Genomic DNA, 24,252 nt, shown 5'->3' with positions numbered 1-24,252 from the left:
CTCTTTTAATTTTTAATTTTCGCGACTATGCGATTCAACAGCCTCGCTGTCGCTTGGTTAGGCCTGACCGTCACCTCTTCAGCAATAGGCCTTCACAAAGCAGTCGATGGCCTCATACAAGTCACCCCCTCCTTCAGTGGTGATGGAGTAGTCATGCATCCTGGGTTGGAGCCTAATCACGATCCTTATGACCTGGAGCATCTTATTCCAAACCTTGACAAGGTCCTTTACTATAGCCAGGAGGGACATCGCCGTAAGTCATTCCAGCTCGAGGGTTCTTTATAGTAAGGTTAGGTCTAGTGAACACTCTACTGACACTATATAGCTGCTCTTCATGGGTCAAAACATGCATCGCTTGAGGCAAAGTTTGTCCGTCATACGGTCGTCCTGGACCAATCCGACCATATAAAGAGCGTCACCTGCGATGATAACAACATACAAGTATGCTTCAAAAGCCCTCATGCACTGAAGGCCGCTGGAAATTCCTGGGGGCCCCTGGATAGCTTCAACTTGGCAACTTACCATGCTGGCTGTGGAGATGAGAGCTCGGGAAAGCGCAGCTATTTCCACGCCTCCTCCCTCTCTGTGAATTCGGATAGTATGTGTGTTGTGATGGATGCCACCCGTGTCGGTGAATCAGATGCCTTGGACTCGGGAGTAGTGTCCTGGGGAACCTACGTGGATCCGAATAACAGAAGAAGAACGCCCGTTAAGGGTCACGTTCGCGTGAATCGACCAAGTGAATATGATGAGAAGCCTAGAAATGGAACCATGCCCAGGGTGATGGGCACCGGATCCATGAACCGTACTATGGATGTTGCATACGACCCTTGGGCTTTGGAGTACTTCTTCAATAACTCTCACATGGATACATCCAACATGGGGGCGAAGATTGACACCATGAACTTTGAACAGATGGATGACCCCGGGATCCCCAAGCCACCTAAAAACATGACCAAGCGGTTGTCCACTAACAGCCGCCACGAGAGAGCTCATAGAAGCATGAACGAGGTTTCGAAACGGAACGCAACACATCTCGCCCGACGAGGTATTCTTGCTGACGTATGGGATGGACTCAGGGACCTTGGACGGGTAGGTTTGCTTTCTGCTTGACAATTTATCCCATGGGCTAACGGTGTTATCTCGCATTGTCTCAGAGAATTGAAAATTTCTTCAAAAGTTCATTTAGCTTTATCCTTCAAGTCGGAGATTTTCTTATTCAAGTGGCAATCATCTCTGCCAAGCTGCTGTTGGTGCCCTTTGGTGTTCCGTTCGACCACTCCTATCACAACGATATCTATGTCCATGAATATCTCAACTCTTACGGGCTAGACAAACCGCCTGCAATTTTTGGCCTTAAAAACGGCTATACTCTACTGAGCCATAAGGACGATGATGGAAAGTGGATTGTGCAATGCGCAAAATGTGGTATCCATGTCAACATGAACATCGATGGCCGATTGGCGTTCAGCATCAAAAATGGTATCACTGAGGGCACTATCCAGTTGACCAACGTCGATCCCCTCAAATTGGATGCTCAATTTGGGCTCACTGCAGAGAGTTCCGTCTCCAAGACCCGGACGAAGCACCTGAAACGCAAGGGCAAGGAGATTAAGAATATCCCGCTGAGCCCACTTACCATTCCTGGTATTATTACTCTTGGCCCTCAAGTGTCCGTTGGTGTAGCACTCGGTGTGGAGGCTGCAGGCAAGGTTGAGCTGCTTGTGGGAGGAACAATCTCCCTTTCAAAAGGATACGCCAGAGCCAGTGTTACACAGGGTAAAAATGGTGTTGAAGGACTCGAACCATCGTTTGATCCTATATTTCGCGCGGCAGGCGAGTTCACACTTACTGGTGATCTTGGTATTCCCATGGCCCTCGAAGTTGGGCTCGATGTTCTTGAAGGGAAGTTTAAGAAAACAGTGGGGCTTGTGAACACTCCGTCAGTTTATGTTAAGGCCACTGCTTCGCTTGATACCAAAGGCGAAAGCAGTGGCAAATCTTGTCCAAATGGTGTTTCGTTGAGCGTTGGCGCGAGAAACCGCGTCCATGTTGCTGGCTTTGACATTTGGGAAGAGGAACTTCTTTCAATCCCCCTTTTTGAAAAGTCTGTCGGCTGTGTCACGTAAGTGCTCAGTTCACTTGACTGATTTTATCAATGGCTAATCATTTCTGATAGAGCAAATGGATTCAACCGTGCTAATGAGAAGGAAGATAAAGCTCTCATCAGTCAAGTCAACACCAAACTCGGCGGAGATCCAAATTCAGGGAAGCCTACTATTTCTGATGCCACTAGAGAGTTCAAAAAGGTAGAAGGTGCCCAGGGGTTCCGAATTCTCATGGACGCCAAAGGCGATACTATCTTGGTTGCTGGCAGAAACGGCGCTCTCTATCTTGTCGGAAAGGATTCAGGATACGATGTCAGTGCCCCTTGGGGCACCCTCGATACCAATGAGAATCCATTAACTTTGGATGTCTTTGGTCGCACAATTTCCTATAAGTTCCTGCAGTCTTATGAAAAACGCTCTTATTACTCTCAAGAGCGACCTATGTTGGCCGACCTAGTCGTGTCAGATCCCAAAAAGGTTAGGTTTGGGTACCGCGCTACGTAAGGCATTCCTTCACCCAACGGAAGAAAGAATGGAACACAACTAACAGGTTTTCAATAGAGCAATCAAGCAGCTGAAGTCTAATAAAGGTACCAAGAGATACGGCATCCCTATGGTGTATGAAGAAAAAGCCGAGGGGGAGCCGCCAATGTACTTTCCCACAGCTTGCAAGACAGCCCAAGGACTAGAAGTCATCGCCACTCGCGAGATTATCTTGGAAGATGGCAAACTTAAGTCTCTAAATTTTCCGAGCGTGACCCATGGAAACCGCAAAAGGATGGAGGATGAAATGAAAACTGATCTCCGAGATCACTATGGGGTTGATATAAATGACTGCCGAACGGTGCAGTTGATTTCGGACAATAGACGTTAGCTCAGAAGCCTCTGAATTAAAGTGACGTGAAGGTGGGAGTAATGTTTGGGAGTCTCTAAAGGATAACTAGTGTTATTAACAAAGAAAAACAAAGGAAAACATTGTTGAAACCCAAATCCAAAAAAAAATATCTTGTGAAGTTTTGTAAGGATCATCCGCAAAGTTTTAGGTTTGGTCAGGTATACCATGTTACTAAATAATAGAGTCCGAGACTGAGACCGAGACTGAGACCGAGAGTGGAAGGTATGAATTCCATATCCTGGGCACCTTCCTGAAATTGCACTTTTTGGTCACACAACGGTTTGCTTACCTTATAGGAAGTGACTCTAAGCATCGACAATCATCGACTAGTTGGTTCGAGTCTATATAGCTCCCCACTATTTGATTTAAACATAATTTTAAATATAGAAATAAACATATCCTTTGCCGATCACAGAAATGAAATCATGGCTAACACTTCACGATCACACTTAGTATGTGAAATCAGCCGCCTTCGCCACTTGGGGATACGGAGTCGGAATAACTATACATCCGAATCACTACCTAACACCCCTTCCACCGTCGAATATGGACTTAAATCAATTCGGACTAATACATAGACACAAAAGCCTCGACAGTATTGAAAATTTCGAAAAACACATCAAGCAAATCCTTTTTCTTATTTCCCAGGATCCTTCATTTCCGATCGAATCCGAAGTACAAGGGAGGGCAGTAGCGCTCTTTTGAGGCTTTGACCAGTCACTTGTATAGCATCTTTAGCACTTTATGCTGGGGATTGTTGAACATTGCAACTTGCATTCATTTTATTTGTAACCAAAGAAGTCTCAATTATGATCAATCCTGAAAATCTCAGTCAATAAATATGGCATCGAACACCGTGGGTCGCCGCTCACATTTCAAGTCAAGAGCAGGCTGCCTCGTTTGCAAAAGGAGAAAAGTCAAGGTGGGTTATCGTAAGTACATGCTCCAATTTCAAGCTAAGCCTACTAATTGAACTTGAAGTGCGATGAGCGTAAACCGGCCTGTGGGAATTGTACACGGCATGGAGTTCCCTGCTCGTTTCCGGGCAGACCGGAGTCAGCCCAACCTACTCCTGCAGCTTGCCAGGTGAGATCGGATGAAGTAGCAGAAAGTGTCAGTCCAAGCACCATGCTACCACAGTCTCTTTCAACATCCACTCTTCAACTCCATGATATGGAGCTTTTTCACCACTACATGATCTCCACATGCTATACTTTATCACGAACACCAGTCGTTCAGGCAGTTTGGCGGGATGAAGCTCCTCAAGTTGGATTTACCATGCCAGCTGTTATGCATGCAATGCTGGCTGTGAGTGCTCTACACCTCGCTCGATGTGATCCTTCAAGGCGAGAAAGCTGCATCACTCAAGCACACATGCACCATGAATTGGCCATGTGCATGGTCACACCTAATATGCCTTCTTTGGCGTCGGATAACGGCCCAGGCCTTTTTTTGTTCTCCTCGCTGACCTGTATATTTGCGTGTGCCGGCGTCCGCTCTGAAGACAATTCATTTTCTCTGTTTGAGCAGGGCCGCCTAGCAAATTGGGTTCTGCTTTTCCGGGGAACGAAGACCGTGATTGACTATAGCCGTGATGATCTCAGTAAAGGAAGATTAGGCCCAATGTTCAATAATGGGCATGATGCGGCTGCCGCTCGAAGCCTACACGCAATGGAACAGGGCCAAATGTATACATGGGAGCTAAAACAATTCATATATCGCGAGTTCTCACAGGATCCTCAACGGCTCCAAGTGTACGAAGAGGCTTTGATCGCGCTAAACAAAACTTTGGGGGTTGTCTTGAAGCCACATGAGGAGCCAAGGCTCCAAACAGCCGACATTTTTGCCTGGTTGCTTGAGGCTTCGGACGAATATATGGAATCGCTAGTGCAAGGAGCGCCCGTAGCACTCATCATCTTCGGATACTTCTGTGTTGCTTTGCGTCAAATTGAAGGGATGTGGTTTATGGAAGGAGTCAGCGGGCGGCTCATGTCACAACTGTCCTCCCTGATCGATGAAAGATATCAAGGCTGGCTACGCTGGCCAAAGGAACAGATATCATGGACTCCTGATTCTATATGAATTTAATTAACCAAGGAGAATCATGATACCCGTGGCAGAAGGCCCTGCATTAAGATGCGATGATAAATTGGTTTGATTTTGAAAGATTATATAGGATTCCCTATTTGAGGGGCTGTGATCGAGCCCTCAGCTGCGCCCCAAAGAACTGAAATAATATAGGAATAGGTGCCATGGCCAAAGCAATGAAAGCCAGCAGAGTATTGCCCCATCCCAAGCCTAACTTATCATATAGCTTCAATCCACACAAGGGTAGAAGACCGCCAGCTAAGCTCCGTAGAACAGTACATGCTGCAATTGCACTCGCAGCATGCTGTGTGAAAGCATCGACCAAGTAAGTCTGAATTCCCATAAGAGTAATGATCATGCCGTACCCTGTCACGGCATTTCCGATCTCGGGAACAATCCAGTGGACTTGTTTATCGGTGCCCCATCCGTATATAAATAACCCAATTGGGATACTCAACGGACCAGGTATCGCAATATACCAAGGAAGCCGATCCTCTGGCTGCGGTTGCTCATTTCTTTTCAACCTGAGCTTGATCATGCGGTCACTTAGACTTCCGGAATAAACCAGGCCAAGTAGCATACCAACACCACTTCCCAGGAACGAGAGGCCACTTGCGCCAGACGAAAATCCATATTGCCCCTCAAAAACCTCTGTAAATGTTGTGAACAGAATGTATAGAATACCGTAAAGCGCCGCAATGTAAATACACATAGACGCTATGATGGTCGAACGGCACAGCATATTCGAGGGACGAAGAATGCTCTGTAAAAACCTTTGTTTCGCAGGAAGTCCGTCATCAAGTCGAGATTTATATGCATTATTCCCTGTCTCCTTGCTTAGACGCGCTGCCTTCCGCGCGAGAATAGTCGGGGTATGCGTTTCGGGAACGATAAAATAGAAGGCAATTGACGAGACTCCGCCCTAAACCGGAATAACAGTTAGTTGTAGTTCAATCTTCTTAGCGAAGTTCTTCAGTTCAACAAGCACATACCACTATGGAAAGAACCCAGAAAACCCATCGCCAGCTTGTGGCTTCGACCAAATACCCACCTACAACTGGTCCTATGATGGGCCCAAAGAGAGGCCCTAAGGACCAAAGTGCCATCGCTCGACCCCGGGTCTCAGTGGGAAACACATCTACGATCGTCCCGCTGCCAATTGTTGTTGGTGTCACACCCACAATACCATCCAAAAATCGAAAAATCACCAGAGAAGCCATGTTCGGAGCCAACGCGCTGGCAATATTGAAGACCAGAAAAAGGACGTTGCAAGTGTTATAAACCACCAGTCGGCCACTATATTCGCTAAGCGGGGCGACGATTAGCGGCCCAAATGCAAATCCGAGTATGTAAACCGAAACGACGAAGGTGGCGAGGATGATTGAACTGCTTTCGAAATCCACCATTACTTGAGGTACACCGGGTGCGAACATCGACGATGCGAGTGGACTAGGCTTGTTAAAGAAGACCTTCATTACTTTTTCGTTCAGCAAATGCTTACGTTAAAAATGTAATGAAAGAGACGGCTGCGACAATGGTCCATTTCCGAGCCAGGCTCCAATTCATAGGATTTTCCGAGTCTTGGTCAATCGGCTCATCCCAAAAAACCTCGAAGGACTCCGAGCTCTCCTCATTTTTATCGCTTGTCGGCCCTGGGACAACGCTGCCCATCTCTTGGTCAGAGGGGCTTGGTTGGGTTGGACTTGACATCCTGCCTCCAAGTCTTAAAGCGCATATGTCTTTTTCGGGTCCGGTCAAAAGTGATCGAGAAAGAAAAAACAAAGTGGGTCTATGCCATGTTGGCTATCGTAGCGGTGATGGCTGTGGGCTTCATTATATAGGCATCGCAAATGGAGGATACATTCTAATAAGAGAAAGGAGGAAAGAGTGGGCCCCGAGGTCCAACGAGGTCTATGGGGAGTTCGACAGAAATAACATCCGAGATGACTTCTAGGGCGCCCTTCGAGACTTACGAGACGAATCGGGGTCTCTACCTCTCTATCCGAGCCATCGTCGTATTCGGATGCGGTTATATTCTATTGGCCCTAAGCTCGACCTATGTGGAGTATAGATGGACCTAATTATGCTTTTGTGGGGCTTATGTATCCACTGTGGATTAATTGATTCATGGAACTCTGAAGGAAAAGTCTTTAAAATTGAAATGGTCGTGTTTTTCTGTCTCTAGTAAGGCCATTCTATTCAGGATTACTTCCAATAGTCTCTAGCCTGATGAGGCTCCTGTAGTTCCGTTTTTCATGAATATCTTGACATTTCTCCGGCAAATACCAAATTGCCCAAGCACCCAAAACCACCACCATCTGATACCCGTCAAAGGCGTAATATGGCCATTCATTATCAACAAGAAAGGCAATCCCACCAGCCATAGTCAAGCGCATGATATTGCGGCCAAGGGCAATGATGCTAATTGCGAGGCCAAAGAGTTGATTCCACGTCTTCCAATTGGCAACCGAATCTTCGCAGGAACTCGACCCCTGACGCTGAAGCCGGATTGCCATGCAGATGTTCTCCGCAAATAGAAATCCCCAGAATAAAGTCTGGACAACGTAGATGGCGATTGTCATTTTGCTTCCTGTGGCGACCGTCGTCTCTGAGGTAGACGCAACAGTCATGATGCCTCCAATAGTTTGCAAAGAGATCAGAATGGCATTGATGCTCAAATAGAGGGGCTGTTGCCATTTCAATCTGATGAAACAAAGATTTCCCGCATCCAAGGCTTTGACAAAACTCGTGTGTATCATGCAGACTGACAACATCGTCAAAGTTGGTCCCAGTAATAAAAGGACCGATTGGATACCGTATGCTGCACGGTTGCAAACATCTTGTGTCGAAATCAATCGAGTAATGTATCCTGATAGTTCAACTAAGCGCCATAGTTAATTAGAAAATGGATCGTAATAAAGTCGAAGCGGATCCCTTACATATGGCCCCAAGGACAAGAAATATGCTAGACCAAGTCTTGGTCTGAATCATTCGGAAACTTAGAATGGAAGCTAAGCTGGAGAAAATGATCACTCCTATTAAAGCAAGTGCCAGGCTTGGGGTATACATGTACAGCCCGCATGTCGATGAAGCCATTATGAATGAAGGCCCGTGTACATAAGAACCCCCGGGTCAACCTTGGAATATATGTGTGAATTTTGTGCGTCGGGTAAGAGTAATTGAGACAGGCAAAAGAAATCGCGAGAGATCGCAATTGTTGGTTGAACTGAACCCTAAATATCAATGACATGACCTGGGTCTTATAAACCATAAAGTTTAGGCAATAACAATAAAAGATTATCTGCTGCGACAAGCTATGATGCTAGTAGTCTCAAGATCGACAGTCTAGTTGTAAATACCTTCCAGATTTGTGGCAGCCTATTCTGACAATGAAGTGCAGAACCATGCGGGATGGCGCAGGAACTAAGTTTAACTCAGTTTACTCAAAAATCAAGCCTCTGATATTCGCAATCGGGCCTCCTCTGCACGGTATCATCATGATTGATAGCTTGGCGTTTGCGGGCTCGTCTCGGGTTCGGGTTCGAGCTCGGGTTCGGGTTCGCGATAGGACTTCGTGCCACAATTAGCCAAACCCAAACCTGCGCCATGAAATTGGATCGACAAGCGGGGTTGTACACCCAAACCCAGTAAATTAGATGCTTTCAGTGTTTGACCTATAGGATCTCGATGTTTTAAGTTAGTCTAATCACACTTGCTGCCTTGATATTTTCAGTTTGCTCCTGCAACGGTATCCCGAAATTGCCGAGGTGAAAATGGCCATACACTGTGATATAAAAGCCCCTCTCCCCAATAAGACTTGTCGATAGTATTGGAAAGGCTATCAAAGCATATTTCAAGATTCATTTGATTTGATATAACGAAACCATGTTACAAGAACTAGGGGCTGCGTCGTTAATCGACGCAAAAAGCATTCTGATAGTTATTGTATCCGCGGTATGTCTCCTTCCTGTGCAAGCGAATCAATCTTTTCCTAAAAATTTGAATTCAAGCCAATTATCTATCTCATTGCAACGGCCATTTATAATGTCTACTTTCATCCACTGAGGCGGTTCCCTGGCCCAGTATCTCATTCTATCTCTCGAATTCCGTATTTCCGTCGTGCTACGCGTGGTACTCTTCCATTTGACATGCTTGAATTGCACGAGCGCTATGGAGATATCGTGCGTATTGCCCCCGACGAGCTTGCATTCTCCCATCCTAATGCATGGAAAGATATCTTTGGCCACAGGAACGGAGAACCAGAGATGGCGAAAGCCGCATGGTTCTATCGCGCAGTTGATGAGCCTCTTCATATTGCCAACGAGGATCATAATGAGCATAGACAGTTGCGCCGGCAGATGGCTCATGGATTCTCCGACAAAAGCATGAGGGACCAAGAGCCTCTGATTAGGAAATATGTTGATCTCTTAATAGCGAAACTCCACGAAAACTGCAGAGCTGGTCCCTTGGTGATTTCGGATTGGTATAATTTTACTACATTCGACATCATTGGGGATTTAGCCTTTGGGGAGCCCTTTGGATGCTTAGAAGGTTGCAAATATGATCAATGGATCAAAGGGATTTTCGAAGCAGCATATTTGGGATCATTTTTACAAGCTTTGACGTTTCTCCCTTTATTGAAAAGCACTCTCAAGTCCCTTGTTCCGAAATCGATGCAAGAAGCCCATCAGAAACATAAAGATGAGACAAAGGCTAAGATGCTTCGTCGGGCTGCTATCACGGAAGAGCGACCAGATCTGATTGAGCGCTTGCTTAAGAATAAAGATGAGCTTGTAAGTTGAGTAGTTCCTGCTATATTGAACTGCTGAGAGCTAACCTGCTTGGATTCGTGACTAGAATCTTAGCATTGGAAAACTGATCTCTAACGCCGAAATTCTGATTATCGGAGGCTCCGAGACCACTGCATCACTACTGAGTGGGGTGACCTTTCTATTACTACAGAATCGTGATGCATACCAGAAATTGAAAGATGAAGTTCGCTCAACATTTACGAGTCAGGAAGAGATCACTTTAATCAGTGTAAACAAGCTGCCATACATGTTGGCCTGTCTCGACGAAGCGCTGCGCATGTATCCACCTATTGCCAATGGTCTTCCACGTGTCTGTCCCAAGAATGGGTCTATGGTTCTAGGTGAATTCATACCGGAGAATGTAAGCATCCATCGGACTCTGGACATTGGCACTTGATCAATTATCAACCTTTGGAGAACCCACTTGCTAACACGTCAACTTCTAGACTAATCTGTCTATCCACCAATGGGCCTTGTATCGCCGCGAGAAGTACTTCAAAGATCCCAACACATATCATCCAGAGCGCTTTTTATCAGATCCGGAATTTATGAACGACTGCTTTGACGCATTTCAACCATTTCACACTGGCCCAAGGAATTGTCTAGGAAGAAAGTATGTTTCCCAAAATCTACTACAGTGAATATCCACTAACAAAGGATATAGTCTCGCATACAGTGAAATGCGCCTCATTCTTGCTCTCGTTGTGTTTAATTTCGATATGCAACTTGCAGAAGAAAGCAGCGACTGGATCAAACAAAGGAATTTTCTTATGTGGGAGAAAGGCCCGTTAAAGGTGCATTTGACACCAAGAGCTAGTACCACAGGGATCTTTTAAGAGTCCTTGGAGTAGGATTTCTGGATTTCAAATGTTGTTTTTGACTACTTAAAATTTGGCTTTTAGTACAAGACTAAACAAGGTTCTGACCTAGTGTACTTTATCTGATCTTGGTTAACCTCTTGACGTATGTGTAAGTTTAGCCAAAACCGTGACTTAGTACTAAAAAAACCAATCTGTGGCTTGAGTAATGTGAAATTTGCTAGTCATCGCGTGAGATTGGGCCCGGATGCGGCAAAAGGTAGGTTCAAAGATCACTTTACATACCCCCAACGGCTATCTTAAGCCAGGGCCTCGTTCCCGCGGTTTGTCGTTTCCCATAACTCTTAATATTTTCTCGACTATTCCTGTTCTCGTTCGGGCTTGAAATTGCCTTGTCCTCTCGTTGGAGAGCTCTTCCAGATCTTCCAAGCCGTTCAAATGACTACTCCTTGCCGTCCGGGCGGGGGCACGTCTCTTGCCCCGCTAGGGGATTTCTTATCTTCAGCACACCTGAAACACCGTTGAGAAGTTATCGCTCGATGCTTTGCTGTAGTCCCTTTCTATATTATGAGATTCCACACCGGTTCCACCGGGACTTTTCGCGTGTTGTTGTTATCCGGCCTTTCCCTACTGAGCGGATGCTCGTACATGTATCCTTCCATAACCAAAAAATATGTTGGGACTTGCCAAACAAAAACAGCTTGCAAGATTACTTCCATGCGTTTATCTATGCAAACGGGGATACCCCTCGGGCGATTGTTCACATCCACGCTGCTTCATCTGTCGACCCCACAGGTATAATCGGTTTATAAAACAATCAAATACCTTGGTTGACGCATTAAAGTATGTGGCAAGCAGTGCCAAAGCTCGAATACCTTTAGTCACTGTGAGACTACTGAGGGAATGGGTCTTAGATGGAATACCAAGACGCAGCCTCCGCGGCTCTCCCAGATGATTTCCCAATCTACCGTATTATCGAGACGATCATGACGATTACTATATTGCTCTTCTTCCTTTTCTCCAATTATCCGATTGCAAAGTTATTGTTCCACAAGATCTTGAGGCCCTGTTGTCTCAACGGAGGCCGCATTCAGTGGTCTCCGAATATCAAAAGGCCGCTTCTCTTTCTCCAGATGCTGAAAAAGGCAGCGGTTGGCTTTTGAACGCTCATATTTGGATTGATATGAAGCTCGATGACACTCCTGGCAAGACAGGGGGTATTCTTCGCTGAGAGCGATTTAAGTCTTGGTTTCCCGACAACGCGGACTTAACATCGCCTGAATGTAAATCCATGTTTGAAGAGCATCTTATGGGAATCCTAAGGACCAACAATGATCTGTATTATGCACATGATCCGGAGTATGAAAAGCTGAAACCACGGCACCGGTTCCTAGTCCTTTGGCATGATAAATTACATAGAGAGAAACTGTATCCCAATGAAACACCAGGCACCCTCCTTAATCAGGAAATCTCCACACCTTACACAATATGGGGCTACGATATTTGGTCGACGAGGATGCCGCATGGAACATCTTTTATTACCGATAATGTTCTAAGATGAGATATTCATAACTTGGCCAAGGGGGGTCTTTACTCCTTTTACTTGAGAGAGGTCAGGGTTCTTGCAAAGTTCGCAGAGGGTTTATTGGTCGCAAGTAGAGATCACCTGAACTGAAAGTTTAGATTCTTGTTTATATAATACTATAAGGTGAATTTGACTTTGATTCAGATCTCTATCAAGAGATATATCATTACTATTTAAATAACCTTGAAGTATACTACTACTAGTAGTATCTCTACTTAAGATCATAGACTGTACTGAAGGGACTTGTAATTCTGTACATGAATTAAAAAAAAAAGCTCTAATATTAAAACCATGATCATTTCCAAGAAGAAACAACTTGAATCGGGCTCCACATTCCTTCAACCTTAAAATCTCACAAACACACATCTTCAAATCGGTCCCTCCCTACAATAATGGCAAGAACATTGCTTCATATGAATATTCAAGTCTTTACAAATACCACGCAACCCAAAATCCTTAATTTCAGTCACCCCAACATCCGTCTCAGATTTAATAGGATCACTTCGCAAGAGCCTTCCCTCCACAATATTCAATTGCCGATCCATCTCATCAGCATGGGGGTCTCTATAACCTCGCATCCGCAACCGTCCGACATGAATCAAGATAATTGACAAGGCCTCTGTAATTTCTTCGGCAGATCGGATTCCAAACCACTCACAAACTTCCTTAAAGGCAGCGTAAATTTTCTCGACTCGTCTAATTACACATCGTTCCATTTTCCCGTGCAGTTTAGAGCGTGGAACTTCATTAGGGCGTCCAGGATATCCTTCTGCAGCGAGTCTATGTAGGGCATGTCGTCTATTTCGCCGGCCATGACATCGTATTTGCCTCCTAGGGCGATTTGCTTTTGTTCTTGAAGAGCGGCTTCTATATCAGTTCGCAACGCGGAGAACTTCATTTCGGTAATATCGAGTGTAGCTACTACCATTCTGACTGCTTATGGTGATAATGATGGTGGGGGAAGGTAGGTTCAAAATTGAGGGTATAGATAGTATGTAGTGAATGGATGTGACAATTTAAGTTGCAATTAAGGATTGTTTCATGGGATTATATTTATCTCTTCGAGATGATAGCTGCCTTTTATACTACGGGTTGTTCTTAGCAACAAGTCTCTTTCCATGGTTCGAGTGTGCATCTCGATATAGTACTTGAAAGGTGTAAAAGCGAACTTGAGTTGAGTACAAGGATTATGAAGCATCTTATCTACAATAGTCCATTGACTTGCGTCTGTGCGAAATACCGGAATTGGGAACGGAGGTATGTCTTTGTTAGAACCGCTTCATGCATGAATGAGCCACATGATCTGCGTACCGGATATCAGGATATCGCTTTTTATCATTTTATTGTACCGTTGTTGATCTTGTTTCATACAAAGTAGGTGGGGCTACTCTGAAAGGAACCGACTCTTGGGTCTCTTCCAAGGAATTGTGATATATATGGCTTTGTGTTTATGGTCAGATCATAGAACGGAGCGTACAGCTTGATGTGTACTCGTCTACGAAAACAGGCTTCTTATGCAACATCATTAATTCGTTCGAGCATATCTTGAGGGTCGTAGTGGTGCAGTTTTCGTATCTCATGACCAAACCACAAACCGTAAACTCATAAATAGAAACAAAAATAAACCAAACGCCATGGTCATGATCAATCAAAGCCAGGCCGTGGGGGGGAAATACAGCAAAAAATGTACAGTGTGATGATTCGGTCATCGATCATGTCGCATGGGTTACCATCTCAGCATATAGATCAGCAGGAATCTTTGGTGCTAAGAGCACAGTCAGAGCGATGATCTTTTCCGCATCAAGAGGTGGTAGACTTCGGAGAATTTTGTTCGGGCTATTTAGACTGTTAGTATTGCGAATAATATGTAGATAATGGGCAGTACTCACTTATCGGTTGCAAGAAGAGTGTCTCGCATGCGAAGCAACTGAGCCACAATGCAAACAATATTCAAATGTGTCCCATATGCAAAAAGAAAATCCCATAGATGAAGGACCTCCGGGAGGGGAGGTGTGCAAGCACAGAATGTAAGAACAGAAGGGAAAGCATAAAGCTCTGCATGCATTCCCTTGGAAAAAAGATGGGCAGCGAGTTTGGGCTCCACGACCTCCAAACACCTATCAACTAGTCGAAGACCCTTATGAACCCCATCCATAGCTCCACGAATATAGCCGGGGCATTCCTTAGTGATAAAGTGATGGAATAATGCGTACGCTTCAACCTCGCTGCGCGCGGCATACAGGAAGGGCGCGCAGAGAACGTTCATGCCTTGTACGTATGTCGCGGATTCATTGACCGTCGTATTGTTTGCGGAGTCTGGTTCCTCTGGTTCCTCGGCGATTCTAGGTGGTGTATTGACTAAGAGTTCCATCGTGCGCCTTCGAGAGGACGAAGGTCGGGACTTGGGTTTTGTTTTCGAATCATGCAATTTCCATGCTACAGCATTCAATAGCCGGATTAGACTGGCTTCGGTAACCCTCCGCTTGAAAAGAGGGTCCGTGGCTAGGGTGCGGAATGTGTCGTTGCGAATTTTGGCGTATGCCGGGGATCGCCCTCGGTGGATGAAGGCGAGGTACTCGTCGGTGGGAACAGGAGAGAGGTTGAGAAGAACGAGCCATAGGTAGACTCGGTATGGAGACTGCAGCGGTAAGAAATGTCAGAGTCACAGAATCATGAAAGGCAAGACAATGACAATAAAAGTCGAACACGTCATCCAGGGCAAGTCTCTTACCATGCCATCTCCATCTGCATCTACCCTGCATGATAGAACGAGATATTTGAGCTCTTGGAGACCGTCGCGACCCTTTCCACTCTGCGGTCCATCGCGCAAAAGACTCTCTAGTTGAGATCTTTTGACTCCGATCCCCGAACCAGTCTTGCGCGCTGGGCGTCTTTGCGTTGAAGCTGGGGCTGCGAGGTTGGCTGCACGAGTTGCTGCGTCACTATTGGATCGAGCTCGTCGATGTGAAGAAGCTCGCGCGGGGGTGCTGCCTGGCATAATTATCAATCCCTTATCTGCGGCATAAGTTCCAGGGGTACGAGACGATTGGGACGATTGGGTTTGTGCAATCAGGGCGTTAGAAGTTGTCAAGACCTGGTGAGATCGGATCTTGCGCAGCGTGCGCAACGTTCGTGGCGAGGCTGGGGTTTCAGCAGGACTTTCAACAGCCCAAGAGGGGATGTTGTGGGCCATTCTTGGCAATATATGAACTGATGATAGCTACACGCACCATCTGGCGTTGTGTAGCAGTATGGGGAAAGGAACCAAGTTGCAGCGGTCACGGTGGCTGGCGATTGTTTTCTGCCGTTGGAGATAGATGCGGATCCCGCGCGCCCGTGAGGGACGACAATTCCGTCATGTTGCTATTCTTATCTATTTTATCTGAAACATTTTCGCGACTTTTTAGTATGATCTTTATTTGCTATTTGTCTGATTAATTGTAGACATAGATTCATAAGACTCAATCTCCATGCTGTTCCTAGGCTAAGAAAAAAAGGCCACTGCAAACCCATTGTATAAAACAAACAGAAAGGAACCACCCGCCAACACCAACCGCAGTTAACACCGATATTGTCATACAGTTTAAGCCGGACTAGGACCAGCCTCTCGTCGCCCATTGTTTCCATTCTCACCTCCGCCTACTATACTGCGAACAAAGTCGTGGTATTGAAAAACCTCGCCCCTCTTCCCCATTCCGCCTGTTTTCGCGCCCCGGCCTCCAAATGCACGACGTCCAGTAAACCCACTGAAAACCTCATCTATTTGGCGCTCTGTCAGAAGTACGCCTCCATCTTCTGGGGCTGTATGGAGTAAAGAGTCGCGTAGCTCCGCCACATCAACCTGGCCGTTGTCGTCATCGTCGAATGCAGCCAGAGCATTAATGAGCTCTTGAGATGATGACATGGGAGACATCAATTGAGATAATGTGTTCAAAAAGGTCGCGAAGTTGATTGTTTTTCCTGCGCCGGGTGGGAAGAACCTTGAAAGGCTAGAGGGCGAAGTATCTTGGCCTGGAAAGAAACATCGAAAAGTCAGTAATCGCGGGCGCATAAAATTTCATTTGTCGGAATCTGATAAACGTCACTTACCCAGGTTTTTCAAAACATCGGCGACGTCATCTTTATCAACCAGCCCATCATTATCCCTATCAAGAACCTGGAAGGCCTCTCTGATCTCCCGTAGTTGATTTGGCGGTAATTTAGATGATGCATCACCACCCCCACCCATCACTGCATGTGATCTACTCACAATTGGCGATGTATGGCCAGGTGATTGTGCTCCCTTGGTAGGAGATGGAGGTAATTCGCGGGTGAATTTGGGTTGGGGGATCGGCGACGACTGCGGGGAGACAGATTCTCCATCTTCGACGGTATATGTTTGATTCAACTTGCTTGGCGACACCATGGGAGTGTATCCTCTGCTTGGAGAGCTTCCTGGGGTCGCCGGGCGACCTGAAGGCGGGGAGTTGGGCGTCGAGGGTCGCCGAAAGGGCGATGCTCGTCCGTTGCCGCCAAAGGATAGAGGTGATGGCTTAAAGGTTGGATTGTTCGCCTGCATTTCATAGTTAGTAATTTGAAGGACTAGTCATGAGCACATTATCAAATCAAGGATCCATACCATGGTGATTTGTACCGCAAAAGTTGATCTGCGGAGTAGAAGACGATGATGAAAGCAAGTAAACAATGCCCCGGCAACACAGTCGGCCCGACGTGGGCACGTGCGGAGTTATGCACGACTCAAGTTTGTATGTTGGATCAGTCAATTGTTGCTTGAAGAACAGTATTTATTAAGTTTATACAAATAAGATATGTCAATTAGATCTGTTATATTCTTCTTCATTTCCCCCCTCATCGAAATAATATCCTTTTCACCATGGAGGTGCATTTTGGTCTCAATTTCTCCTATAGAAATAAGAAGAAAAAAGAGTTATACACAAACTGTAGCTGTTATCGCCTATCAGCTCCCCGCTGTGGAGATCACTCTTTTTTGATCAGTGACCCCTGAACCATCTGAACCACCGCTCGGGCCTACCAAAAAGTCATTGCTTTGCAGAAATACACAAATTCGACTCCTGAATCAATCAACCTGTCCTCGATTTCTCTTTTTAAGGATAGACTCGGTTTCCTGTTCTCCTAATTCTTGACGCAGTCCACGCCTGTTAGGACTAGGCATGCTCCTTAACCCAATCGCCTACCCCGGAGCTATCGCCTCACATTTTTGCCCCTCCGAAGATGGCCTCGACCCTACCGTATCGACCATCGAACGACTCGCTGTCTGCTTCCAATAACAAAACAAATGGCCTCCCTAGACTTTCCCCAGCTCCTTCATTCGTGGGCCGCTCAGCAAGCGGCTCTCAAATGTCCTTTCGGCGCACATCGACGGAAAATGCGGTGGGGTATAAGCAGCGACGATGCAAGTCACAATACCCACTAGATTCACCAGAGCGCCATGTGGAATATATTCTGGTCGCATCCTTTCACATTGATCGGGGTCCGATCATGGAACACCAATACCCGGCGGCCATCAGTGGCGATGAGAGCATGTTAGCGGAGCTAATGCTGCCGGATCAAACCCATGTGCGGAGTCAGGACTGGACGATATTCTTCCTGCATAAGGATACTAGTGGTGAAGAGGAGGAGGAAACAGAAGACGGAAAGAAAAAGAAGAAGCGCAAGTCAAAATACCATGCGAACGAGGAGGCAGCGCATCTCCAGGATGAAAATCCAGACGACGCCTCGGATGGAGAAAGCACTGATGATGAGGAGGGTGGAGAAGGTCCACCCTTGATGTATGTTCTCAACTTGGTAAATACCAAGCAAGATCATACAGTTCGAAGGTACGTTGAAGCGTCCCTACGATCATAAATTGGATGCTGACAAGTACCACAGAGGCGCGGTCGTCAAGGCGATGGCAATTTGCACAAGGCATTCATTTCTTCACATTTACAAGGTAGATCTACTTTCTTTCTTTTCTTCAATTTTGCAATACTAACCATTTTTAGCCGCTCCTCCTACTCGCATTAGAAGACTACTTCAAATCACCTTACCCCGAGACTCTGGCTTCACTCTACGACGCCGTGAATTCCATGGACCTTTCGTTGATGCCCAAAATGTCACTCCTAGAACGCCACATATTACAATCCAGCAACACCAAAGAAATGTTTCTCGAGAAATTTGAGCAAATGGTCCGCCAACGGGAAGAAGAGGAGGCCGACAATGGAGATGTCCCACCGTCACCGAAGAAGTCGACGAGCCGATATGTCCTACCACGGGATACCCACGAATTTGAGTCAAAAGTGGTGTATAACGACATACCGATCCCAGTCAAAATACCTACAGTCATCTGGCCAGAAACCGTGGGCGATTTCTCTCTGATCAAACTTATTCAAACGTTCGCGGGTCCCCATGCTACATCTCCGCAACCTTTCCCAAACCATCCCCATTTGACAACAAGTGGGCCACTTACTCATCCAATTATTGTTCTCGTCAACGCCATCCTCACTCAGAAACGAGTTGTCTTCCTGGGGCATAATCGACCATCTGGTGAAGTAGCTGAGGCGGTCCTTGCTGCCTGTGCTATTGCATCTGGCGGGATTTTGCGTGGATTCACTCGCCATGCTTTCCCTTACACTGATCTAACGAAGATTGATGATCTTCTCAAGGTGCCTGGGTTCATTGCAGGTGTCACAAATCCCACATTCGCTAATCATCCAGAGTGGTGGGATGTACTCTGCGACTTACCGACGGGTCGGATGAAGATCTCGAGCCATGTTGAACCTGCACCTGTAACAGAGGGCCTTTTGTTTTTCCAACAGCAGAATTCACTGTTGCCCAATCAAGCCTCTCACGCCAACCAAGATCCTACGGGCGACAACTTGTTCATCGAAGATATTCTGCGTAGCATCAGTAATCGACATGGCGAGAATGCGATCCGAGCGAAATGGCGGGCATATATTATGAAGTTCACTCGCGTCGCCGCTGCCTTTGAGGAAGCCGTTTACGGTGCATCAAATCTCTACATCATCGGGCCCGGGAGGAGTTATCACCCGATAGTCCCACGGGACAACAAACAGATTCATCGGATCCATCCTCGCTTCGAGGCCACGGCTATGTATGGACGGACGAAGTTGCCAAGCAGCGTGAGCTTTCAGCATCAGTCTCCCGGATTGAAGGCTGGAGAAACACGCGATCATACTATTCATATATTCAAGATATAGCTGCAATGTATTATCCCGCACGCCCTATCCAGCGACCCGATTTACATCATCATCATGATCGACTGAGATCTCTCAAGCTCTCTCACGCAGACGCGGGTGCTATCTACCTTGCCCTTTCCCATGCAGTGAAGGATTATACTGGCATCTGCCAGTTGTTGGCAGTTGCTCCGGAGAACCAGGCTGGCCTGTTCTACCTCAGCATGGGTCTTTTCCATCCAGACCAAGTCGTACGCGAAGCGACATGCGATTTGCTCGATCGCATAGCCTCTCATCCAGCCGGGCGACATTTCTGGTCTCACCTTACCCGCTTTGCGAAGCTGGGCTATTTCAGGGTGAAACGTGACCGTGATGCTGCGCAGAGCCCTATCTCTGGTCCTGCTTCTGGCTCTAGCTCTCCCACTACCGCCAATGTTGGCGCAAGCTTTGGCGGTGAACCACAAAGCCTAGTCGGTGTTGCTCTTGGAGATAGTAGCTTCCAGCGGAGAAGCTGATGCTCACAAAGATCTCTTGTTATTTGTTATTACTTTTTTTTCCATTTTCATTTGACGAGCGCTTTTGTCGATATTTTCCTGCGCTTATGTCCCTTCTTGTTCGAACTCGTGACGACGTTAAGAGTCCATGTCTCTGCTTGCAGGCCTTGGGCTTCATTGCATATTTCCCTGTCTATACACAACCATTATTACAAAGTTTATGATGCAGGCCATTGCTCTGGATATACACCATTGGCGTTAGATTGAAACCAAATCACTCTCAATCGCCCAAACAGATTTTTATTTTTTACGGGTGCACTATGCCACATAGACGGAATTAGAACGGAGATAAAAGATTATCATCAGCAATAGCCTCGCCGGGCACTTATCCAGACCTCAAACTCAAATTTTCTCCTGCCGGGTCCAACACAGCGACAGGTTGAGTTTAACGGACTCCGGATTTAGCGGGGGATCATCATAATTGAATTGTAGCACGGAGATAAACTAAACCCCATATACTTTCAAAATTCGGAGCCATACCTGAGATATAAAAGACTCCAGCCTTTCATACAATGGCAACAAACCCTCTCAGAGCAAAATCACTTAAACCACGACCCTAAATCCTCAAACTAAGACGAAAAAGAAATGCCGAAAGTACTCATCCTTGGTGCCACAGGCTACTTAGGCCGCCAAGTTGCCAACCAATTCATTCAAACCGGCCAACATACGGTTTACGGCATTGCTCGAACAGAGACTAAAGCCCGCTTTCTCGCAAGTCAAGAGATTCGCCCAGTTATATGTGCCGACCCCGTCAACGACCCCGAGCCATACCTATCAATCATTCGTTCCAAGAATATCGATCTCGTCGTCGACGTTACAAATGCCGGTCCGGGATCATACAAGATTCTTCAACAGCTATCTATCGTTGGACAAGAGCGTCTAGAAAGTTACAAGAAGCGAGGCACCCGAGGACCTAAGCTGGGTTTCATATACTGTTCTGGGACGTGGGTACACGGTTCCTCTAGCGAAGCGATAAATGATCTTGATCTCGTGGGCCCTGATACCAAGGCACCTCCCGTGGAGCTTGTTGCATGGCGAGTTGATCTAGAGAGTGCGGTACTAAACGCACATGACGTTATTTATGTGATGATTTTACGACCTGGGATGATTTATGGACGAGAGGGACCCTTATGGTCACCGTTCTTTATGCCAGTGCTTACAGCTGCAAAGAACGACTCTAAGGAGCCAGTTGAACTTCCACTCGATAGTAATACTAAAGCTGGACATATTCATGTCGACGATGCGGCGCGTGCCTTTGTGAACGCTGCTGAAAATTTAGCTATGGTATCTGGGTCGGGCGTCTACCCTGTCTTTGATCTGGTGACTAGCCATGAAAGCATGCGAGATATCTTCAATGCTTTGGTGGTTACTTGTAGATTCCAGGGAAAGGTGATACTTAAGGGTCACGGTGGAGATTTGTTTACTGAAGCTATGCGTACTTCATTTCGAGGGTCGTCGGCGCGGGCGAAACAGGTTTTGGGATGGAAGCCGATGAGATTAGAGGGGTATGCGAATGATATGGATGTTTTCGTGGCTGCGATGCAAGCTAAATAGTGATGACCGGAGTATCACATTATTCTATCTAGGAATTTGAGACATTTGGCTTCGTTATGGCATTTTATTCATTATAAATTGATCGTTTACTCTTCATTTCTAATATTGGGCTTTCAAAGAATTGATGAACTCGTTCAGTGATTCTCAGTACTGTTCATAAAGAACAGCATTCCCACGTTGATTAAGCAGATCCAATATCTCAGACTGGCCCTGCATACTTGCAAGAAACGTCGGCGTCCACCCTTTAATAGATTCAGGACGAAGAGGATCTGCTCCCCGTTCCAGTAATACCCTCACCACCTCTAGCCTCTTATGTTCAACAGCCTTGTATAATGCCGTCCGCCGTGGATAAGCAGTATGGTCGACCAGTGCCCCGTTATCTAACAGATACCGAACAATATCCAGATGCCCATTCTGAGAAGCCTGGGATAAAGCCGTATCGCCCGTATGACAAAATCCATTGATATCGGCTCCAGCATTGAAAAGTAACCGTACGACATTCTCATGTCCGCCCTCTGCAGCTTGGGATAGCGCCGTCTTCCCTGTGTCTTTCGATTGATCCACCGGTGCACCGCGTATGAGTAATATTCGGACAATGCCTTCGTATCCTTTTGAGGCGGCTATACTTAGTGCCGTTTCGCCTAGTGTTGACTGGCGTGTTGTGACGGCTCCGTATTCAAGTAGTAGGTCGGCTATATGGTCGTGTCCAGCGCGGACGGCTACCATCAGTGCTGTTTGGCTCTTCAAATCCATCGTGTCGACTTCTGCGCCTTTGTCTAGGGCGTTTTTCACGGGATATAATCCTCCGCTTTCTATTAGGGCGATGAATTCCTCTTTGCTGGTTGTTAGTTTGTATTTCATTTTTCGCATTATGCTCGGTCTTTTTCCTCGGAGGAGCTTGATTCCTGATACTGAGACTGAGGTGTTTCCTGTTGAGGAACTGCCGTCTGAACGAGACTCGAGCGTGCGGCTGTCTGTGGTGCTGATGGTAGGCTCTGGCTCTGTTGCGACGGGGATTGGGAAACTTTCGGGTATGTTGGGTAGTAAGGCTTCTTTATTTGTGTCGCTGCTGGGGAAGTATGTTGCTGAGAGGACGGGGATTGGGAAGTCTTCTCTTGGTAAGATGTGTTTGTCGGCGTCTTGGGTGTGACTTTCGCTGGATAGTGGTATAGGGAATGCATCTGAGTGTGCTTGGGATGATGGCCTCCTGTCTCTGTTGGAACTCAACATGTAGTTTCTATCGGAAGACTTGGGGATAGGGAAATCATCTGGAGAAGAGCGTGGAGGTGTTGTTCTGTTGTGATCGCTTCTCGTCCGGGGCACCGGGGGACTATTTTTAGTTTGTTGTATTGGTTTTATAACCTGAGATGGCGCTCTTCTCTTTCTATTCTTCAATAGACCTTCCTCTCGGACGGCTCTCTCAAGCGCTGTACTGATCAAGTCGCGATCTTCCATCGATGATTCCGGCGCGATACCAAGCTCTTCGAATCCTTTTTGTAGTTCTCGCCATGCTTCGTCTTTTTCAGAAAGTGGAAGCGTACACGTAGTATCGAGGACTCTAGAAACGATTGAAGAATCTCGCTTTCCAGCATGAATCTCTTCAATAAATGTCCTGGTAGCCTTATTGACATTATCTTGGGATGACCTAAAACAAATATAAGATTATGCAACAGAACCTCAACTAAATTCAAAATGGCAAAAACATACGTCTCCATATTAGCATTCATAATACTAAGTTCAGAAATCAAAGAACTCAATCGAGCCCGAAGATCCATGATCTGATGCTCCGTTTCAACCCCACTGACGCTCTTCTGCGCCACCTGCAAGTCCCTCAAGACAACAAGACACCGATCAAGCGCATCTGATAGACCCAGCTCTGTGTTTGCTGTGTCATGTGAAGAGCAGTGTGTCCTTGTACAGCTCAATATCGATAGGAGTAAGCCCAGCTCGTTCGCTGCCTGGTTCACTGGCGATGTTGATTTACGGGTGGAGCCATACAGCTCGCTGGCCAATGGACATATCTCCGCTAGTTGTGCGCGGGGCGGGCGGGACGCCTGAGTCGAAGTCATCGTCAAACTGCATAGATGTTCTTTACAGGGCTAAGATGTAGATATTGAATATTTGTTAAAACTAGCAGTCTGGTTTTTTACGCTAAGGTTACTTTCTTGGGAGTTTCGGGGCTGAGCCGCTCTTGAGAGGTTCTATGGCCCCGCGCCGCTGACGTTCCCCACCCTACATCACGAGATTGGGGGCTAAAGATAGAAATTCTCGTATCAATGGGGTTGGATGGAGCGCTTTAGATTCGCAGTTTGAGTTAAAAGTTTGAGGTTTGCTTTTCTTTCGACCTTTAGATATTATAAGGGGTGGGGTTTTTCGGAGAGGAGCTGAGAGTCGTGCCATGGTGATAGGTTAGCGAGCGCTATTGCCTACTTATAGTAGGTTATGCGACGATCTTAGGACGGGAGATTGGAAAATTTTAAAGTTTTTCCTAGTCGGTAAGTTAGTAGCACCCTGAGGTGTGGTTAAGATTAAAAATGTCAGTATAAGGTTAAATACACAGTAAAGATTCAAGTTCGCTGTCATCACACATGCCCGTAACTCCAAAGAAAACAAGCCAAGGCTGAAAAAGGAGAGAGTCATTCGTCT

The 24,252-nt window shown here is 46.4% G+C and overlaps 11 protein-coding genes across 11 annotated transcripts; 5 read left to right on the top strand and 6 right to left on the bottom strand.

Annotated features, from left to right (window-relative positions):
- Positions 1–27: 27 nt before the first annotated feature.
- Positions 28–2,612, top strand: N7478_004025 (putative GPI anchored protein; the record flags this gene model as incomplete). Its single annotated transcript, XM_056920239.1, has 4 exons — positions 28–253; positions 326–1,092; positions 1,158–2,125; positions 2,180–2,612. The coding sequence occupies 4 exons, from the start codon at positions 28–30 to the stop codon at positions 2,610–2,612; spliced, it is 2,394 nt and encodes a 797-aa protein (XP_056778276.1).
- Positions 2,613–4,131: 1,519 nt separating this feature from the next.
- Positions 4,132–5,085, top strand: N7478_004024 (C6 transcription factor; the record flags this gene model as incomplete). The annotated part of the gene is made up of 1 exon (XM_056920238.1): positions 4,132–5,085. The coding sequence occupies one exon, from the start codon at positions 4,132–4,134 to the stop codon at positions 5,083–5,085; it is 954 nt and encodes a 317-aa protein (XP_056778275.1).
- A 100-nt stretch (positions 5,086–5,185) lies between these two features.
- Positions 5,186–6,762, bottom strand: N7478_004023 (MFS transporter; the record flags this gene model as incomplete). The annotated part of the gene is made up of 3 exons (XM_056920237.1): positions 5,186–6,013; positions 6,084–6,540; positions 6,593–6,762. 3 exons carry the CDS (start codon positions 6,760–6,762, stop codon positions 5,186–5,188), a joined length of 1,455 nt encoding a protein of 484 aa, XP_056778274.1.
- Positions 6,763–7,286: 524 nt separating this feature from the next.
- On the bottom strand, positions 7,287–8,082 carry N7478_004022 (uncharacterized protein; the record flags this gene model as incomplete). Its single annotated transcript, XM_056920236.1, has 3 exons — positions 7,287–7,855; positions 7,907–7,972; positions 8,031–8,082. 3 exons carry the CDS (start codon positions 8,080–8,082, stop codon positions 7,287–7,289), a joined length of 687 nt encoding a protein of 228 aa, XP_056778273.1.
- Positions 8,083–9,239: 1,157 nt separating this feature from the next.
- On the top strand, positions 9,240–10,738 carry N7478_004021 (cytochrome P450; the record flags this gene model as incomplete). Its single annotated transcript, XM_056920235.1, has 4 exons — positions 9,240–9,884; positions 9,949–10,263; positions 10,349–10,515; positions 10,567–10,738. 4 exons carry the CDS (start codon positions 9,240–9,242, stop codon positions 10,736–10,738), a joined length of 1,299 nt encoding a protein of 432 aa, XP_056778272.1.
- A 2,267-nt stretch (positions 10,739–13,005) lies between these two features.
- N7478_004020 (uncharacterized protein) lies at positions 13,006–13,233 on the bottom strand (the record flags this gene model as incomplete). The annotated part of the gene is made up of 1 exon (XM_056920234.1): positions 13,006–13,233. The coding sequence occupies one exon, from the start codon at positions 13,231–13,233 to the stop codon at positions 13,006–13,008; it is 228 nt and encodes a 75-aa protein (XP_056778271.1).
- Positions 13,234–14,017: 784 nt separating this feature from the next.
- On the bottom strand, positions 14,018–15,498 carry N7478_004019 (uncharacterized protein; the record flags this gene model as incomplete). Its single annotated transcript, XM_056920233.1, has 3 exons — positions 14,018–14,141; positions 14,195–14,943; positions 15,037–15,498. 3 exons carry the CDS (start codon positions 15,496–15,498, stop codon positions 14,018–14,020), a joined length of 1,335 nt encoding a protein of 444 aa, XP_056778270.1.
- Positions 15,499–15,888: 390 nt separating this feature from the next.
- N7478_004018 (uncharacterized protein) lies at positions 15,889–16,863 on the bottom strand (the record flags this gene model as incomplete). The annotated part of the gene is made up of 2 exons (XM_056920232.1): positions 15,889–16,316; positions 16,395–16,863. The coding sequence occupies 2 exons, from the start codon at positions 16,861–16,863 to the stop codon at positions 15,889–15,891; spliced, it is 897 nt and encodes a 298-aa protein (XP_056778269.1).
- A 674-nt stretch (positions 16,864–17,537) lies between these two features.
- N7478_004017 (AFI1/MesA family protein) lies at positions 17,538–20,013 on the top strand (the record flags this gene model as incomplete). The annotated part of the gene is made up of 4 exons (XM_056920231.1): positions 17,538–18,142; positions 18,195–18,255; positions 18,308–19,307; positions 19,379–20,013. 4 exons carry the CDS (start codon positions 17,538–17,540, stop codon positions 20,011–20,013), a joined length of 2,301 nt encoding a protein of 766 aa, XP_056778268.1.
- Positions 20,014–20,637: 624 nt separating this feature from the next.
- On the top strand, positions 20,638–21,606 carry N7478_004016 (NAD-dependent epimerase/dehydratase family protein; the record flags this gene model as incomplete). The annotated part of the gene is made up of 1 exon (XM_056920230.1): positions 20,638–21,606. The coding sequence occupies one exon, from the start codon at positions 20,638–20,640 to the stop codon at positions 21,604–21,606; it is 969 nt and encodes a 322-aa protein (XP_056778267.1).
- Positions 21,607–21,750: 144 nt separating this feature from the next.
- On the bottom strand, positions 21,751–23,675 carry N7478_004015 (ankyrin repeat domain-containing protein; the record flags this gene model as incomplete). Its single annotated transcript, XM_056920229.1, has 2 exons — positions 21,751–23,251; positions 23,314–23,675. 2 exons carry the CDS (start codon positions 23,673–23,675, stop codon positions 21,751–21,753), a joined length of 1,863 nt encoding a protein of 620 aa, XP_056778266.1.
- Positions 23,676–24,252: the final 577 nt, after the last annotated feature.

Source organism: Penicillium angulare (assembly GCF_028827245.1).
Source record: "Penicillium angulare strain IBT 27051 chromosome Unknown utg000004l_segment0_segment0, whole genome shotgun sequence".
Taxonomy (NCBI): Eukaryota; Fungi; Ascomycota; class Eurotiomycetes; order Eurotiales; family Aspergillaceae; genus Penicillium; species Penicillium angulare.
This window is presented reverse-complemented; position numbering and strand designations above follow the sequence as displayed.